This window comes from Chiloscyllium punctatum, chromosome 42 (assembly GCF_047496795.1).
Source record: "Chiloscyllium punctatum isolate Juve2018m chromosome 42, sChiPun1.3, whole genome shotgun sequence".
NCBI classification, from domain to species: domain Eukaryota; kingdom Metazoa; phylum Chordata; class Chondrichthyes; order Orectolobiformes; family Hemiscylliidae; genus Chiloscyllium; species Chiloscyllium punctatum.
Genome location: NC_092780.1, coordinates 31763461 through 31779579, shown reverse-complemented (window position 1 = coordinate 31779579; position 16119 = coordinate 31763461). Strand labels below are relative to the sequence as shown.

Sequence of the window (16119 nt, the reverse complement as noted above, 5' to 3'; positions counted from 1 at the left end):
TCTGTTTCTGTGCTGTATATCTCTGCGTCTATGACTCTGTAACTATTATTAATTATAGCATCAAAATCTTACAATACCAGATATGAATGTGTTCATCTTTGCCTCAAAAATGAATAAGAAACAGAATAAACTGCTGCTGCAGTCCACCTTCTATCTGGTTAATTTCTAGTGACAGTATGTGAGGTGGATCTGTATTATAACATTTTAATTAATCATAAACACTATGTTTCCTTTGAAACTGCATAACATATGAAGGTGGTTAAATTACTACATGATTTACAATTCATATCTGGAAACAGGAGAGTTCAGAGATGCCAATGCATTAGCTAATTATATCAGAGCTTTAAAAAACATCTCTATGACTCTATAACTGTCAGTCACACACTGCTTCCTGGCTTCTATTGTTCTGCACCTTGTTTCACAGCACTAATAATCGTAGTGTCCAAAGACGTCCTTGAATATTAATCAAAACAGTCATGCATTCTTGTGAACTACTTCTTCGAAAATTTTAGTATTCTGTGAATGAGCAATCTGAATAACTGTTTGCAGCCAGTTGGAATCTGGTTAAATCCGTTGTCAAAATGGTGTCTTCTGTGTGCTGGCCCATCAAAATGAAAGGATCTCAAAGTACCTGCTCTTCATCTGTATGAGAGGTTGGAGATAAACTTTGTAAAGGTGCGTTTTCAAGTGCTGATACTGACCAACCTGAGGGGAATTCTTATTTGCACATGGGATGTGAACATCCCTCGCATGGCCAGCATTTGTTATCTGTTCCTAAATGTCTGTAAGAAGGTGATGGTTAGGTTTGGTCCTTTAGTGTGGGTAGGCCCACTGTTCTGTAAAGGTACAAGTTCCAGGATTTTGTTAGGATGATGTCTCACCCCGCGGGGGGTGGGAGGAGGGGTTATCTAGTAGTGGTGGTATAATGTTGGGGTTGGGGGGGGGGTACCTAGTGATGGTGTGGGCAAAAAGGCATGACCCATTCCTTAAGACTGTAAGATCAGAAATATAGTGTTTTCTCTCCTTAAGGAGCAATTTCAAAGAGACTCAGTAAACTTGCTAAATCTTGCACATGCAAGGCTTTGAGACCGAGGCAGATTTGAAATTGTCCTTTTGTTGTTCAATTTAGCAGTTTCAGTTTGGGTTCATATTTGGTCTTTGTAAATGTGATCTATCACAATAAGTATTCAAGTCAAAGCCAGGTCATTTGTGCTTAACTATTCTACCATTTTGCCACAGAGCCAACAAGTTTCGTCTGATAATCACAGTCAGTCTTTTGATAAAGCACTTTGTATTCATTATAATCCTTGAATGTATGGACTGAGAAACTGTTTCATGTTGTCTCGCAATTCATTTGTTCAGCAACATTGTGCCTGTGTAGATGAGTCAATGAGGAGAAAGTGAGGAGTGCAGACGCTGGAGATCAGAGTCGGGAGTGTGGTGCTGGAAAAGCACAGCAGATCAGGCAGCATCCAAGGAGCTGGAGAATCAATGTTTCTGGCAGAAGCCCTTCTTCAGGAAGGGTTTATACCCAAAACGTCGATTCTCCTGCTCCTTGGATGCTGCCTAACCTGCTGTGCTTTTCCAGCACTGTACTGTTGACCCTGTGGAGGTGATTGTCTGTCAATAGGGAGCATATTATTGAGGTTGGTTATTATAGGTTTTTCTCTTTAATCATGGAATGTGGCCATTACTGGCAGGGCCTGCATTTATTGCCCATTCCTGATGTCCAGATTAAAATTTTAATTTGTGTTGTGGTATCCCTTACTGATGGTGACTGTCCCTTATTGGCTTTAGAATAGTTGGAAGTATTGTGTGACACATTGAGCAGGATTTTTCAGCCTTCTGCCAGCATGTTTAAAAGAGGGAGTGCTCTTAAATCACAGCATGTGACCTGCTCGCCATCTTCCCCTGTTTTAAAGGAGGGCAGTGGGGCTGCCAAATGGCGCAGCCTCATTCGTGGTCCAAATGAGATAATTAAATGGCCAATTAATAGTCATTTAAAACCCTTATCCCACCATGGCCACTCCTTAACTTGCTAATTCCCCAAAGCCTGACCATTCCCCTAAACCACTCTGAAGAAGCTCTTCCTTCAGTGTCATTAGGTCAAAATCAGATTTGCAAGTGAATTCTACTTCCTGCCATGACATGAATATGCAGTATAGCCCAGGGCATACATAAAGTATCATTGGTGGCATTAAGAATTAAGTAAAGGCTGTGTAAATGGACCTTGAAAAGGATGGTTTACGAGAGTCATAGAGATGTACAGCATGGAAACAGACCCTTAGGTCCAACCTGTCCATGCCGACCAGATATCCCAACCCAATCTAGTCCCACCTGCCAGATGTGGTCCCAATACAGCAGGAGGCAGTAAGAGTACTAAATCTATTGTCATGAAAGCTCAGTTTAGAAAGTAGACTATTTATAATTGAGCCTTTCAAGCAGATTTTCAAAGAGAAGTGCTTTTGAGAAATAAGGCAAATTTCATGAGAAAACCCCAAGTATGGGACTGACCTGTTTCCAATGTGATTTTGGTATCTGGTTTTCTCTTCCACAGAGGCCGGACATTTGAGTGTAGTCACAGCGCAACAGCCTACATTGGAGGAATGTGCTCTTTATCAAAAGCTGGAGGGATTAATGAGGTTTGTTGTTTTGCTGCCCTGCCCCTTGCCTTGGCAGTTTTGTCTATATTCTCTTTCCCCTATCCATTTTAACATAACTAACATCCCACCCTTGTTTCTGTACTTGACACATATGTGACTTCTGTTTACCATTGACTCCCCTGGTATAACCTGTTGCAGCAACATCATCATCTTAAAGTAAAACGGCATCAACTGTTAACTTTCTGGTCACAGGATCCTTCCAGGCAATAGCAAGGGTCAGTAATGCATTACTAATGTCTGGGTTGACCCATCAGGAACTGGATTAATTTCAGCACTGGGTGCAGCAAGAACAAGAAGGACCCACAGGTGGAACGAGGTTGTCTTTGTGCTAAACTGATGAAGCAGGTCAACAGCCTTTTATGGAATCTGCTCAGGGGAGGAGCATGGATAGGGTCTGTTCTGCCATATTGCTGCCCACTGTGAAGACAAAAGTCTTCTATTTCCACAGAGTGTTACCAATGCACTAAGTGTTTACACAGGTTTTGTATCTCTCCATGTTGGCATTTAACAATGTGGGCGGCACGGTGGCACAGTGGTTAGCACTGCTGCCTCACAGCGCCAGAGCTCCGGGTTCAATTCCCGCCTCAGGCGACTAACTGTGTGGAGTTTGCACGTTCTCCCCGTGTCTGTGTGGGTTTCCTCCGGGTGCTCCGGTTTCCTCCCACAGTCCAAAGATGTGCAGGTCAGGTGAATTGGTCATGCTAAATTGCCCGTAGTGTTAGGTAAGGGGTAAAGGTAGGGGTATGGGTGGGTTGCGCTTCGGCGGGGCGGTGTGGACTTGTTGGGCCGAAGGGCCTGTTTCTACACTGTAAGTAATCTAATCTAATCTAATTGCGCCACACCCCAAATATTTTCTTTTCTTCAGTTGTGTGTGTGTGCGCGCGCTGCTGACTAGCCAGCATTTATTGCCCGTCCCTAATTGCCCCTCAAAAAGGCAGTGGTGAGTTGCCTTCTTGAACTGCTGTAGGTGGACCCACAGTGCCCTTAGAGAGGGAATCCAATGATTTTGAAGGAATGGTGATATAATTCCAAGTCAGGATGGTGAGTGACTTGGAGGAGAACTTGTTGATGGTGGTGTTGCCATGTATCTGCTGCTCTTGTCCTTCTAGATGGAAGTGCTCATGGGCATGGGAAGTGCTAAGGATCTTTGGTGAGTTTCTGCAGTGCATCTTGTAGATGGTGTACACTGCTGCTACAGTGATGGAGGGAGTGGATGTTTGTCAATGTGGTGCCAATCAAGCAAGCCCCTATAACTGAATGGTGTCAAGCTTCCTTTCATCAACAGAAAGGATTCCTATATTGTAAGAAGCAAAATTATCTGCATTCATTGCTGAAGGATTCTAAATGTAGATGCCGCTGATCAATAAAGCCTTGGCTTGCTCATGTTCAAAGGGATCATGAGTTTCCCACTTACTGCAAGGTGACAATAGGTGAGCGGTGTGTTGTTCAGAACTATATTTAACGCACTGGAAATGTGTTTCTTGATACTGATAATTAAGCATTATAACCGTCAGCCAAGTGTCATCACAGGCTGTGCCTGTGAGAGGTAGAAAACTCACTGCAGACATTTGTGGTGCAGAAGCAATGGGCCTGACAATTTGGGGCTGGGAAGAGTGTGCCTTGTCAGGTATGTGAGATGGACATTGAGGTGACAAACCAGGAAACAAGGGCTTCTCACCAGCTCCTCCTGAATTCAGTGGGAGGATGTTTTGAATTGCCTCAACAGGTTTCCTGCCCGATAACAAGACTGAGGGGCAAGAAGATGAAACATCCAGTGGTGTGGGCTAGAAAACATGCAGTCAATGGCTGATGACTTAAACGATGGGCTGAGTCATTTTGGAATGCACTGCTGCTCCTCTTCCACGTGGAATGTCATAAAGAGCTCCTAAACCATGGATTCAGCCGTTCTCACTTCCTTTCATTTTGCTGCATTTTCCAAGGTTTGGCAAACCGGGCTTGCAAACCTAATCCTGGCAAGATTGTCATGGAAGTGTGGGAAGTGCTCCGTTTTAGCTTAACCTGTTGCATATATGCTTCTCAGAATGTCTTGAAGATTCCTGATAATTCACAGCATTCAGTCATTGAAGCATTTATATCCCATTAAATCTGCTGACTACAGTTCACCTTGTGCATGTAAGCTTATCTGTCTGTAACAAGTACTTAATGAGTCAGTTATTCCAAGAGCATATCAGGGCAATTGTTGAGCATCAAATAAAAACCAGAATCCTGCATTAAAATTGCTTGTTCGGCAAATGCAAATTGAGCAAGTTTGGCTTGACTTAATCTAATTCTTATAGTAATACCAAGCCATCTATAATCTTTGCTGAGCTGATAGTCTCAGCCAGAAGATTGTGAGGTTAGCCAGCTTGGCACTGAAGAAACTTCACCCAGTAAATTGAAACAAGGAACTAAGGATGCTGGAGTTCTGACATGAAAAACAGGAATTGCCGGTGGAACTCAGCAGGTCTGGCACCATCTGTGGTAAGAAAGCAGAGTTAACATTTTGAGTCCGGTGACTGACGAAGTTCTGATGAAGAGTAACCAGACTTGAAGAATTAATTCTGCTTTCTTCTGACGGATGCTGCCATTCCTGCCGAGTTCCATCAGCAATTTCTATTTTGTTTCACACAGTGGCACAGGGATTAGCACTGCTGCCTCACAGTGCCAGAGACCTGGGTTCAATTCCCACCTCAGTTTGTACATTCTCCCCGTGTCTGCGTGGGTTTCCTCTGGGTGCTCCGGTTTCCTCCCACAGTCCAAAAATGTGCAGGTTCGGTGAATTGGCCATGCTAAATTGCTAAAGTGTTAGGCGAAGGGGTAAATGTAGGGGAATGGGTGTGGGTGGGTTGCGCTTCGGCAGGTCAGTGTGGACTTGTTGGGCCGAAGGGCCTGTTTCCACACTGTAAGTAATCTAATCAAATGTTCTGCAAGCTCTTCTCAAGTTGGGATCAAGAACTGTGGCACGGTGGCACAGTGGTTAGCACTGCTGCCTCACAGCACCAGAGACCTAGGTTCAATTCCCTCCTCAGGCAACTGTCTGTGTGGAGTTTATACATTCTCCCCATGTCTGCGTGGGTTTCCTCCAGGTGCTCCGGTTTCCTCCCACAGTCACAAAGATGTGCAGGTCAGGTGAATTGGCCATACTAAGTTGCCCATAGTGTTAGGTAAGGGGTAAATGTAGGGGTATGGGTGGGTTGCGCTTCGGCAGGGCGGTGTGGACCTGTTGGGCCGAAGGGTCTGTTTCCACACTGTAATGTAATCTAATCTAAAACTGTTGAATTTTGCTTTTAGCAGCGCTCGTGGTGGAGGCATGACTGTTGGAAAAGAAATACAAGAATATCCCATTCTTCAGCACTGCCACCTGTTAATTTAATTTAATTTTATACAATAATAGGAAGGAGACATTATCTGGTGACAACAACAACTTGGTGCTGCTTCCCCTCCAACCAGTGGGCGGCACGGTGGCACAGTGGTTAGCACTGCTGCCTCACAGCGCCAGAGACCCGGGTTCAATTCCCGCCTCAGGCGACTGACTGTGTGGAGTTTGCACGTTCTCCCCGTGTCTGCGTGGGTTTCCTCCGGGTGCTCCGGTTTCCTCCCACAGTCCAAAGATGTGCAGGTCAGGTGAATTGGCCATGCTAAATTGCCCGTAGTGTTAGGTAAGGGGTAGATGTTGGGGTATGGGTGGGTTGCGCTTCGGCGGGGCGGTGTGGACTTGTTGGGCCGAAGGGCCTGTTTCCACACTGTGTAAGTAATCTAATCTAATCTAATCTAAACCACGTTACTTCCTCTGAAATGCACGTGGAAGCAGGTCTTCCCCAAAGTAGAGTCACAGGAGCAAGTTGCCAACCAATCTCTGCATTTCCAAAACATCAGGAAAGAAATATCTTAAGACGTTATATGAAGAAAAGCTTTAATGTCCCTGGGATAGAACTAGGAGCTCATTGGGAAATCTGTACCCAGGGCCACAGGGTTAAAATTTCCAATGTGCAGTCTCACACAATCCAGCGTGCATATTGCATTGTGTACAATTCAATAAAGTATTGGATAAACTGTGAACTTACTCATGGAATTGATAATAAGAATATTTTATGAGGTGATTGGGATATTCCATACATCTTGTGTTCTTGTAAAGCTGAGTCCACTCTATTCTAAGCAGTTGCCTGCAGGAACTAATTTTACCCCTTAACAAGTGACCAAATAGATACTTCACAATTCTTGGATGTGTGAAAAGTTGATGAATGATTAGCTGCTTTATGAAAAAAATGTATTATCAATCATGCGTTGAAGCCTCTTACTTTTTTTGTTTAGTATGGAAATTTAGGTACAATGGCTGTCGCACTCGTTCAGAGTCTGGGTCAAAACCTTGGAATGATGTGGAATAAGCATCATGCAGGAGCAAGTAAGTTATTTTAATTGAATTCTATACACACTGAGCAATCACATGCATAAAACTGTAAAAATAGCTGTTGGAACAGAATTACTGCAAATTAAGCTATGTTTTAGTTTGGATTAAATTCCTTACAATATGGAAACAGGCTCTTTGGCCCAACAAGTCCATACTGAACCTCCGAAGAGTAACCCACCTAGACCCATTCCCCTTCCCTATATTTACCCCTGACTATGACCAATTCACCTAACCTGGATTGTGGGAGGAAAGCGGAGCACCCTGAGGAAATCCATGCAGACACGGGGAGACTGTGCAAACTCCACACAGGCAGTCACCCAAGGTGTGAATCTAACCTGGGTGCCTGGCGCTGTGAGGTAGCAGTGCTAACCACTGAGCCACCGTGCCATCCTGAATACTGTTGGCATTTTGATGTTCTAGAAACCATTTCTTACTGCGATGTACATTAATTTCAACTTGTGCAATCCCTTCAGCAATTTCTTGTTTTATTTTAAGATAGCTGGCTGGTCATTCTCAACATTGAAACTCATTCTTTCTTTGTATATTCAGATAATTTTGGTACATCCAAAGTTGGCATATTCATGGCCTTAAATAATGGCACCTCTTTCCTCTTACATTTCCTTGAAGGGTTGAGGATAGATAATACCTGATTCTGATGCCTAATGTTATGGACCAGGCCAGACCCTCTCAAAACATTTCAAGAAGGTAGCCCAGAGCTTAACTTTTCTCATTGTTTTGAGCAGGTGTAATTCAAGAGTAGTGCTGCTGGTCAAAACCCCTCGGTTTTCAACAAAACAGAATTTATTTACAGAGTACTGAATGAAACACAAACAAAAGAGAACAGAATACAGAATAGCTTAACCTATCTGAAAACCCAGCAGATTATCCCAACTAATGAAGCTGTTCCAAATTCCTGCAATAATCTCCATAAACACCCCTTTGCAAAAAAGGTAATATCAAACACAGGGTCTTGCGAGAGAGAGAGAGAGCGAGCAGATAGATTCAACATATAACATCTCCATGTAGCTGTTTCTTTTGGATTCCCAGCTAACAACTGACCATCAGCTCTGAACAGCCAGACTGCAAAAACCAAACCAAACCAGAGAAAGGCAGGGCTGGGTGAACTGGCCACTCCCCTTTCATTGTACAAATGTTATTTTTAAAACTTAAAAGCTTCTTCAAGTAGACAAATGCTGACAGGCAGGACCCTCTGTCTTTACACCCCCTCTGAAAAGAAAAACTAAGGACAACCTAACCTTGTTCAAGGAGCCGTATCATCACACTACCATATATCAAAATCCTGTAAGATCAGGAAGACTTTGTCCTGTGCATGAGTGAGGTGAATACTCGATTAAAAACATGACTTCAGTAAAAATGACTTGGTTGAGTAAAATAGCCTTGTTTTGCATTTATAATTCTTGCTTATTTAACGAAGGCCCATCTGTATTTTCCACTGCCACTTTGGGCAGTTGTGTTTTGGTGAGTGAAAGTGGACTGCGTTTCTGGCTTCCCTTCTGTTGTGCGGTGTCTCATCTGCACCTGCTGCAGGTGGTGGAGTTTGAATCAGGACATTGCCGTGTTGGGGATAACTGTGTGAACCCCCTGGATGCAGTCACCTTTCAAAAGGGACAAAGTTAGACCAAATTTGGTTAACTATTTTATGCTGCAAAATTTTTTATCATGCAACAAATGCTCCCAACTGTAAATGATGACAATGCTTAACATGGATGGCTTATGCAAAATATAATTATTGCTAAGTCATTTATATAAGCTCATAAATAGCATATTAAAGGTTCAGCATATTTATTCATGCTAAGTAGGCTATGCATCACCTTACATCATTTGGAAGCTGTTCTCTTTTTCTTCCTTTTTTGAGTCTGGATAAGATAATCATCATTAGGATAAATCTCTCTTGTTATTGCTCATTCAATGCTTTTACTCTCATTTCGTCCATTTTTTCACGTTTGAAATGAGAATTCCTCAAGTGCCTACACTTTATTCATTATACTCCACTGCTGTTAACTAGATTGACAGTTGTTTATTTCTTCTTCAAAATCAACATGTTTTTCAAAAACCAACTACAGATTCTTCACATCTGAGACTCTCCTGCTACTCTGCGGCAGTTTTCACTGACTACATATTATAAACTCTAAAATACACTAGAGAAAAGATTCTGTAAACATTTCATGTGTCACAGTTAGATGTAAACATCCCAATAATGATAGAATTATACAACATATTTTCCATAATCACAAACCATGTATTTAACAGCTGAGCAGACTGTCCTGCAATGACTCTCTATCAGTACCATCTTGAAATTTATTCAAATTCACAGGTCAGATCCAACTTGACATGTATCTGTGTCTGACCTCCAGGTGGCAGTGTTAGCTGGTCAACTTTGTATCTTAATTTTTTATGACATATAGTCATAGAGTTATACAGCATGGGAACAGACCCTATGTGTATTTATTAGTGCATGGAAGCAGAACACTTTGCAATTCTAATACTCAAATCTAGCATCAGGTGCTCCCAGAGACTGAGTAAAGCATTTTACCCATATAATAAAGTACAGCAATGTTCTACAGTTTGTACAGTTCCAGCTCTCACACTGGTACTGAAAACAATACCAATGTTTCAGTGTTCAGGATACAAAAGTGTCAGAATAGTATATTTGTCAATTGTCAGTGAACCTATCTTGTTCACTGGTCACCCAGGAGGCACTGTGAGTCATCATCAGCACCAAGATTATACTCCAACGCAGTCTGCAGCCTCATGGCCCATTCACATTCCAACCTTATAACCAACACTAGTTCAACTGAAAGTGCAGGATGGCATGCCAGGAGCAGCAACATGCCTACCTTAAAATGAAGCATCAGTTGGGTGTAGCTACAAAACACCCAACTTGCATACCAAACAGTATAAGCTGTAAGTGATAGACAGGGCTAGGTATTTCTACAACCAGTGGATCAAGTTTAAGCCCTGCAGTCCTGCCATGGTCATGAAAGGTGAAGACAATTAACCAAGAGGAGGCTCCATAAACATCCTCCTCCTCAATAATGGGGAAGCCCAGTACATTAGTGTAAAAGACTAGGTTGGAGCATTAATATCCATCCTCAGCCAAGGTTGCTAATTCACTGTTCCATCTTGGCCTCTTCCAGTGGTCCTCAGCATCACAGATGCTAATCTTCAGCCAGTTTGATTCACTCTACGTGATATCAAGAAATATTTGGAGGCACTGGATGGGTATGCGTACTAACAATATTCTGGCAATAGTACCGAACACTTGTGCTCAAAAATTACCATATCCCTCCATCGACGTGCCAAGCACGTGATCCTTTTTATTTTACTGAGTATTGCACTAGAAATCTAATCACCATGGCCTGCTGTCTATGCAAAAAGCCTAAATTCAGGTTGACATCTATCTTTCTCCTCATGCTGTTATGTTGGGCAGAGAATGTTTTTGCTACATTCCTGACCACCATATTGGAGAATTGGACATCCATTTAGTGGCTGAGGCAAGGATGCTGCACCATTGAATTTCTAGATTGTAACCTTTGCAAAATAAGATTTCTACAGAAGCGTTGATAACAATGTTTCTCACAAGGTATTGCAATGGGTTCCACGTTGTCTATGTTTCACTCATCCAATTCCTGTTTCCCTTTCACAGGTGAGTGTTGGTGTCCTGACGCCTGGTCTGGTTGTATAATGGATGATATGGGGTAAGATCGTTTTTCTCAAAATATAGAAGCACAGAAGATGGGAGTAGGAGTAGGCTATTTGAGCCCTTGAGCTTGCTGCATCATTCATTATGATCATAAAGCTCAATGCCCCAATCCTGCCCTTGCCTCGTATTCCTTTATCCTATAGCCAAGAGCTATATCTACCACCTCCTTGAAAAGACCTGATGTTTTGGCCTCAACAACTTTCTGTGGTAGTGAATGCCACAGGCTCACCATTCTCGAGGTGAACAAATTTCTCCTCATCTCAGCCCTAAAAGGTTTACCCCACATCCCATCCTTGAGAACATCTTTCCTGCACCTAAGCTGCCTAGTCTTGTAAGAAGTTGATAGGTTTTTTTGAGATTCCCCACCACCATCCCTCCCACTTCTAACCACCATTCTTCTAAACTCTTGTGAATATAATCCTGACCAAATCAGTCTCCTCTCATACACAATCTTTCCAACTCAGGCATCAGCTATACCTTTTGCAGGTACACAGCAAGCTGTCACCTGGAAGGAGACTAAACATTTGATTTACAAAACACTGGTTAGTCTCCTATTTGGACCATTCTGATCAGGTAAGCTGAATTTCCTTTTAGGTGTCTGGACTGCATACAGGTCCCGAGCTGATGCCTTCACTCATTGGATCAAATGTATATAACGTAGCTTTTCAGTGCATACATTAGATGTGCATCTGAAATTCATTTGAGGGGAAGAGTTTGAGATGCTGCAGTGAAATATAAAGACCAACAGCTACTTACTTAAAGGCATAAAATTGCATAAAATGGGAGAAGGGAGATCAACAACCTATTTAAATTCTGTCTCATTTTCTTTTCCAGCTTCTTTGTGTGAAATAGAGTCTGGTTAGTCCAGTTGACTGGATGGCTAGTGTATGGTTAGAATAATGCCAACAATGTGTGTTCAATTCCCATTCTGGCTGAGGTTGGCTCTTGCTCGCCTCCTTCCCCCAGGCTGAGACTAGAAAGTCATGGCAACCATACTCTGACAGAAAGTGTAAATTATTGGTCCAGCATTTTATGCTTCAGATGCAGGATTGACTGTTTGCATGGTTCCCGCTCACTCACTTTTAGATTCTGACAGAATGACGTATTCGTGTAATTCAGGGATGCCTCAAGAAATCTGCATTTCAACAATTCAGTGGCTTTCTAGACTTTCATTAACATGCATTCCAATGTGATGTGAATCACATGGGCCTTGTACTCAGAGGTTTATGAAATCATGAGAGGCGTGGATAGGGTAAATAGACAAGGTCTTTTCTCTGGGGTGGGAGAGTTCAGAACTAGAGGGCATAGGTTTAGAGTGAGATGGGAAAGATGTAAAAGAGACCTACCGAACAATTTTTTTCACACAAAAGGTGGTGCGTGTATGGAATGAGCTACTAGAGGAAGTGGTGGAGGCGAGTACAATTGCAACATTTAAAAGGCATCTGGATGGGTACATGAATAGGAAGGGGTTAGAAGGATATGGGCCAAGTGCTGACAAGTAGGACTAGATTAATTAAGAGTATCTGCTTAGCGTGGACAAGTTGGACTGAAAGGTCTTTTTCTGTTCTGTATGACTCTATCACTCTATAACTATATGTAGAGATGTTAATTCGCTATCCTCTAGACCTCAACTCTATTCTTTCTTGGAATTAAATAGATAGATTAACAAATATTGATGAAGTCTGACATTTGTAATGTGTCCCTGTGAGAGTTGGATATGACCAATCTGCCCAGAAACAGTACCAATGCCCATATCATTGTCAATGGGTATGAACAACTTACACCACCTTCCCAGTAAAGCAACTTATACCACCACTCGCCCCACCCCACCCCAATTTTAAAAAATCCTCCAAGGAGCCACTCCATCTTTAACTTTTAACAAATGAACTTTCCAAGACATTGTCAGGCAGAATTAGAGTGGGTCAGAAAATCCCACTTATTTCTGCTTTATCCAAAGCAAAAGAGAGTCCAAAAGCATTACAATTGTATAAACTCCATGTGGAATTTTCCCAGCCCTTTTGTGACATTAGCATTGGCGAAAAAGGTGGGAAAGTACAGAGACAGTGAAAAAATCAGAATCTTGGTGTTGAGAAACCTCTTTGTAATTTTCCCTCAAGTCCTAAATGAAAACTTCAGGATCTCCCAAATGAGCAGCGACTACCTATTTCATAAAATCACCACCTGCCCTTCTTTTATACATTTACTTCTAACGATCCTCTCCTTCCCCAAGAAACTAGACAACAACATTTTGTTTAGACCAACTTACTTGAATAACCGCTGCACCTGCTCCATGACTTGCACTTTCCCACTTGTCCAGACCTCAGCTGTCACCATCTTAGCCTATGTTTCTTTTCTTTATTACCATTATGTCTGATCTGCACTGAGTCTCCAATGAAGTAGCTAGAGAGGTCTTTCCTGGAGCAAAGCATTACAGAAATGATAATTCAGCCCTGACAAAGGAACTTAAGGTCCTGCAAACACAAACTCAACTTAGTTCTCCTTATACTGGATTAGTGGTGCTGGAAGAGCACAGCAGTTCAGGCAGCATCCAACGAGCAGCGAAATCGACGTTTCGGGCAAAAGCCCTTCATCAGGAATATAGTCTAATACAGTACATTTCAGTTTCTTCCCAGTATTGCTATTCCCTGTTTCTGGCTGACACTGGTTTTCAGTACTCAGCTAAAGGTTCTGATGAAGAGTCACTGAACTCAAAATGTTAACTTTCTGCTAGTGCTGCTGGATTTGCTGAGTTTCTCCAGCAATTTCTGCTTTTGTTTCAGATCTCCAGCATCTGCAGTTTTTCATAATATCTTTTATCAAACAAAAGTTGTTGGCTGCTTTTTAATTTCCAGTATTTATTTTTAATAAAAGCATCATCGAAGAATTGGTCTTTGGAAGCCTACGAAAAGGAAAAAACAGCGTAACAGGCAAGGTCTTCTAACACAGGGGTAGCCGTTTTAAATGGCTGTCTGTTTCCAGTGAGCATTTCATGAACAGAATTAATTTAAGATTAAAAAGTGTTGAATCAGGTCTTCCCCGAAGTGATTGCTGAGAAAGGATGTTGCGGAGCTGGTGTGCTTCTCAAAGAATGTTTATACCAATGGTCCTATTTTTAATGTTTATTCTTGGAATGTGGACATCACTGTATAGCCAGCATTTATTGCTCATCCTAAAATACCTTTGAGGAGGCGATGGTTACCTGCCCTCTTGAACCATTGCAGTCAAGTGGTACATGTGCAGTCAAGGCGCTTATGGAGGCAGGCACACAATTATTCTGTATTTCCTGTCTGCATTTTCCAATGAATGATAGACCTTAAACTTCCCAGGTCCAGGTTCCACGTTCCTGAAGTGTTCCAGAACCCAAACACTGCAGCTAACATTGTCATTACAAGGGCAGGCTGTTGTTATTTTTTTTACTGCAATGTAATCAGAAGCCATTGAAGTCCCAAAAATCTGACAATTCTTTTATTTATTTAGATTTTGATAAATATAGAAATTTCTGTTCCTGGCCTCATTCTGCTCATTTAGATCTTCCTTGTCCAAGTTGCCAACATTGGCTATTTGCATAATGCGTGTTTGGCATCAATGTCTTTTTGCTTCCTATCCAACTTATTACCAATCTGCAGGTTTTCACCTCCTGACTCCCATGCCCAGATATGTTTGCCACAATGATGTGCAATTTGATGCGCTCCATTCTTCCATATTAATGGCTACCTCAATTTATTAAATGGAGTTTGAGAGTTTTACGAAGCAGGCTGCGTTTACGAAACCTGAATGCATCATGTCAGGTCAATACATACGAAAACCAAGGGAGAACCTATTTTGGAAGTCAAAAGTTTTGACAGGTAAATTTAGAAAGATGTTGCCAAAGGTAAATAGCCATTAAATTGACATTGTTAATATGTACAGATATTCATTGGAGAACTTCAACAAGTTGATAAAGGACTTGTTTTCATTGCACTATATGGAATATTAAATTTTAACTTATCACCTGAACCCTGCGCTTTGATCTTTGCACTAACTCTCAGTCTAACCATCTGTTGAACCTTTGAAAAAGCTAAACATATGGCTGTGTTCTTTGATTCAAATTGTCTGAACATACAGTGGAGATGTCAAAGTCTTTAAGAAAGTAGCTCTGGATGTTTTGTTGACATAGTTGTGCAATGGAATCTCATTATAAATGTTAGACTAGGCTAACAATAAAGCACTAATGTTGGAGTTCTGATCCTAAATGGGGTCACAGATTTTACATTTGGGGCCATAACTTACCGCTTCTCTGAGGTAGCATTGGCAACCATTGGGAGGAGAGGAACCAGCTCTAATGAGATAGCAAGTCAATGGCACCAGACAGTAAGGGGGTGGACAGCAAGCCCTGAAACATCAGAGATCACGTTCAAAGATGAGTTCAAGAAGGCCCAGGATGTTTGTGCGTTGATTTTGTCGGCAAAGCCTAGTAAAATGGGAGTTTGTGTGGCTAAGCTAGGAAGGTGGGTGCTGGCTTCAAATTTTATTGTGTTTCTATTCCTGTCCACCTGCTGTACAGGCTCCTTCACCGGGATAGCGAATGTATTTTACCGACACCAACAGCTAGATCCAAAGCAGAGATTAGGTACGGAATGAGAACTGGTGAACGAGTACAAGGAAGGAGGTTGAGAAAAGGGTCTGCTGAATGAGTTGAGTTGGAACACGTGGGTTGGAAGAAGAGGCTGCTTAATGAGTGACTAAGTGAGGGAGTAACTTGGAAAGCATGACTGGTGGCAGGGAAGGGCTGAGGAAAGGGGTGGTTGGGTATGTGTTGAGGGGGAGAATGACTTTACAGTCTTCGGTCATCAGGGAATATAGAAATATTGGCTGTACCCTAAATGTGTATTTAAGATAATTTTGAACTGTTAATAAAGACAAATGTTCATGTGTATATGATGTTCACATGCACTCTTATGACATTGACTTTGAGTCCAATGCCAGGACTTGTGGAAAATGCATTGGTAATGTGGCCAAACAAATTGATAGTCAACCTGTAAATCCTTCCATTAGACCTGATGCTGGGCAGGAAGAATGGGAGAGAATCACCTGGCCTGCTATTGTGCTGAAGGAAATTACAAAGGACCTGGCACTTTGCCATAAGCACGAACCAATCCAATGGAAATCGATAACTCATCCCTCAGAAATCAGGGTGGCAGGAAAGACAGACTGTTCCCTAACACACAAACATTAATAACTACATACTGAATGTCAGTGATGCGTTGTTTGCTATTTTGTTTTGCTTGCATCTGGGTGACACTAATATTCAATTTGATAACTTGATGTCACATTGAAAGATAGTT

The 16119-nt window shown here is 42.1% G+C and overlaps 1 protein-coding gene across 7 annotated transcripts in view; it reads left to right on the top strand.

Annotated features, from left to right (window-relative positions):
- Window positions 1–16119, top strand: part of LOC140465874 (disintegrin and metalloproteinase domain-containing protein 11-like) — a 173555-nt gene that overhangs the window by 92649 nt on the left and 64787 nt on the right. For all 7 annotated transcript variants that reach the window (XR_011955175.1, XR_011955176.1, XM_072561755.1 and 4 more), the window contains 3 exons: window positions 2558–2642; window positions 6975–7065; window positions 10739–10790. Coding sequence is in view for 5 of the 7 variants with exons in the window: in XM_072561755.1 (XP_072417856.1) it covers window positions 2558–2642; window positions 6975–7065; window positions 10739–10790 (228 nt within the window). In the remaining 2 variants the exon portion in view is untranslated. The remainder of the gene's footprint in view (window positions 1–2557; window positions 2643–6974; window positions 7066–10738; window positions 10791–16119) is intronic.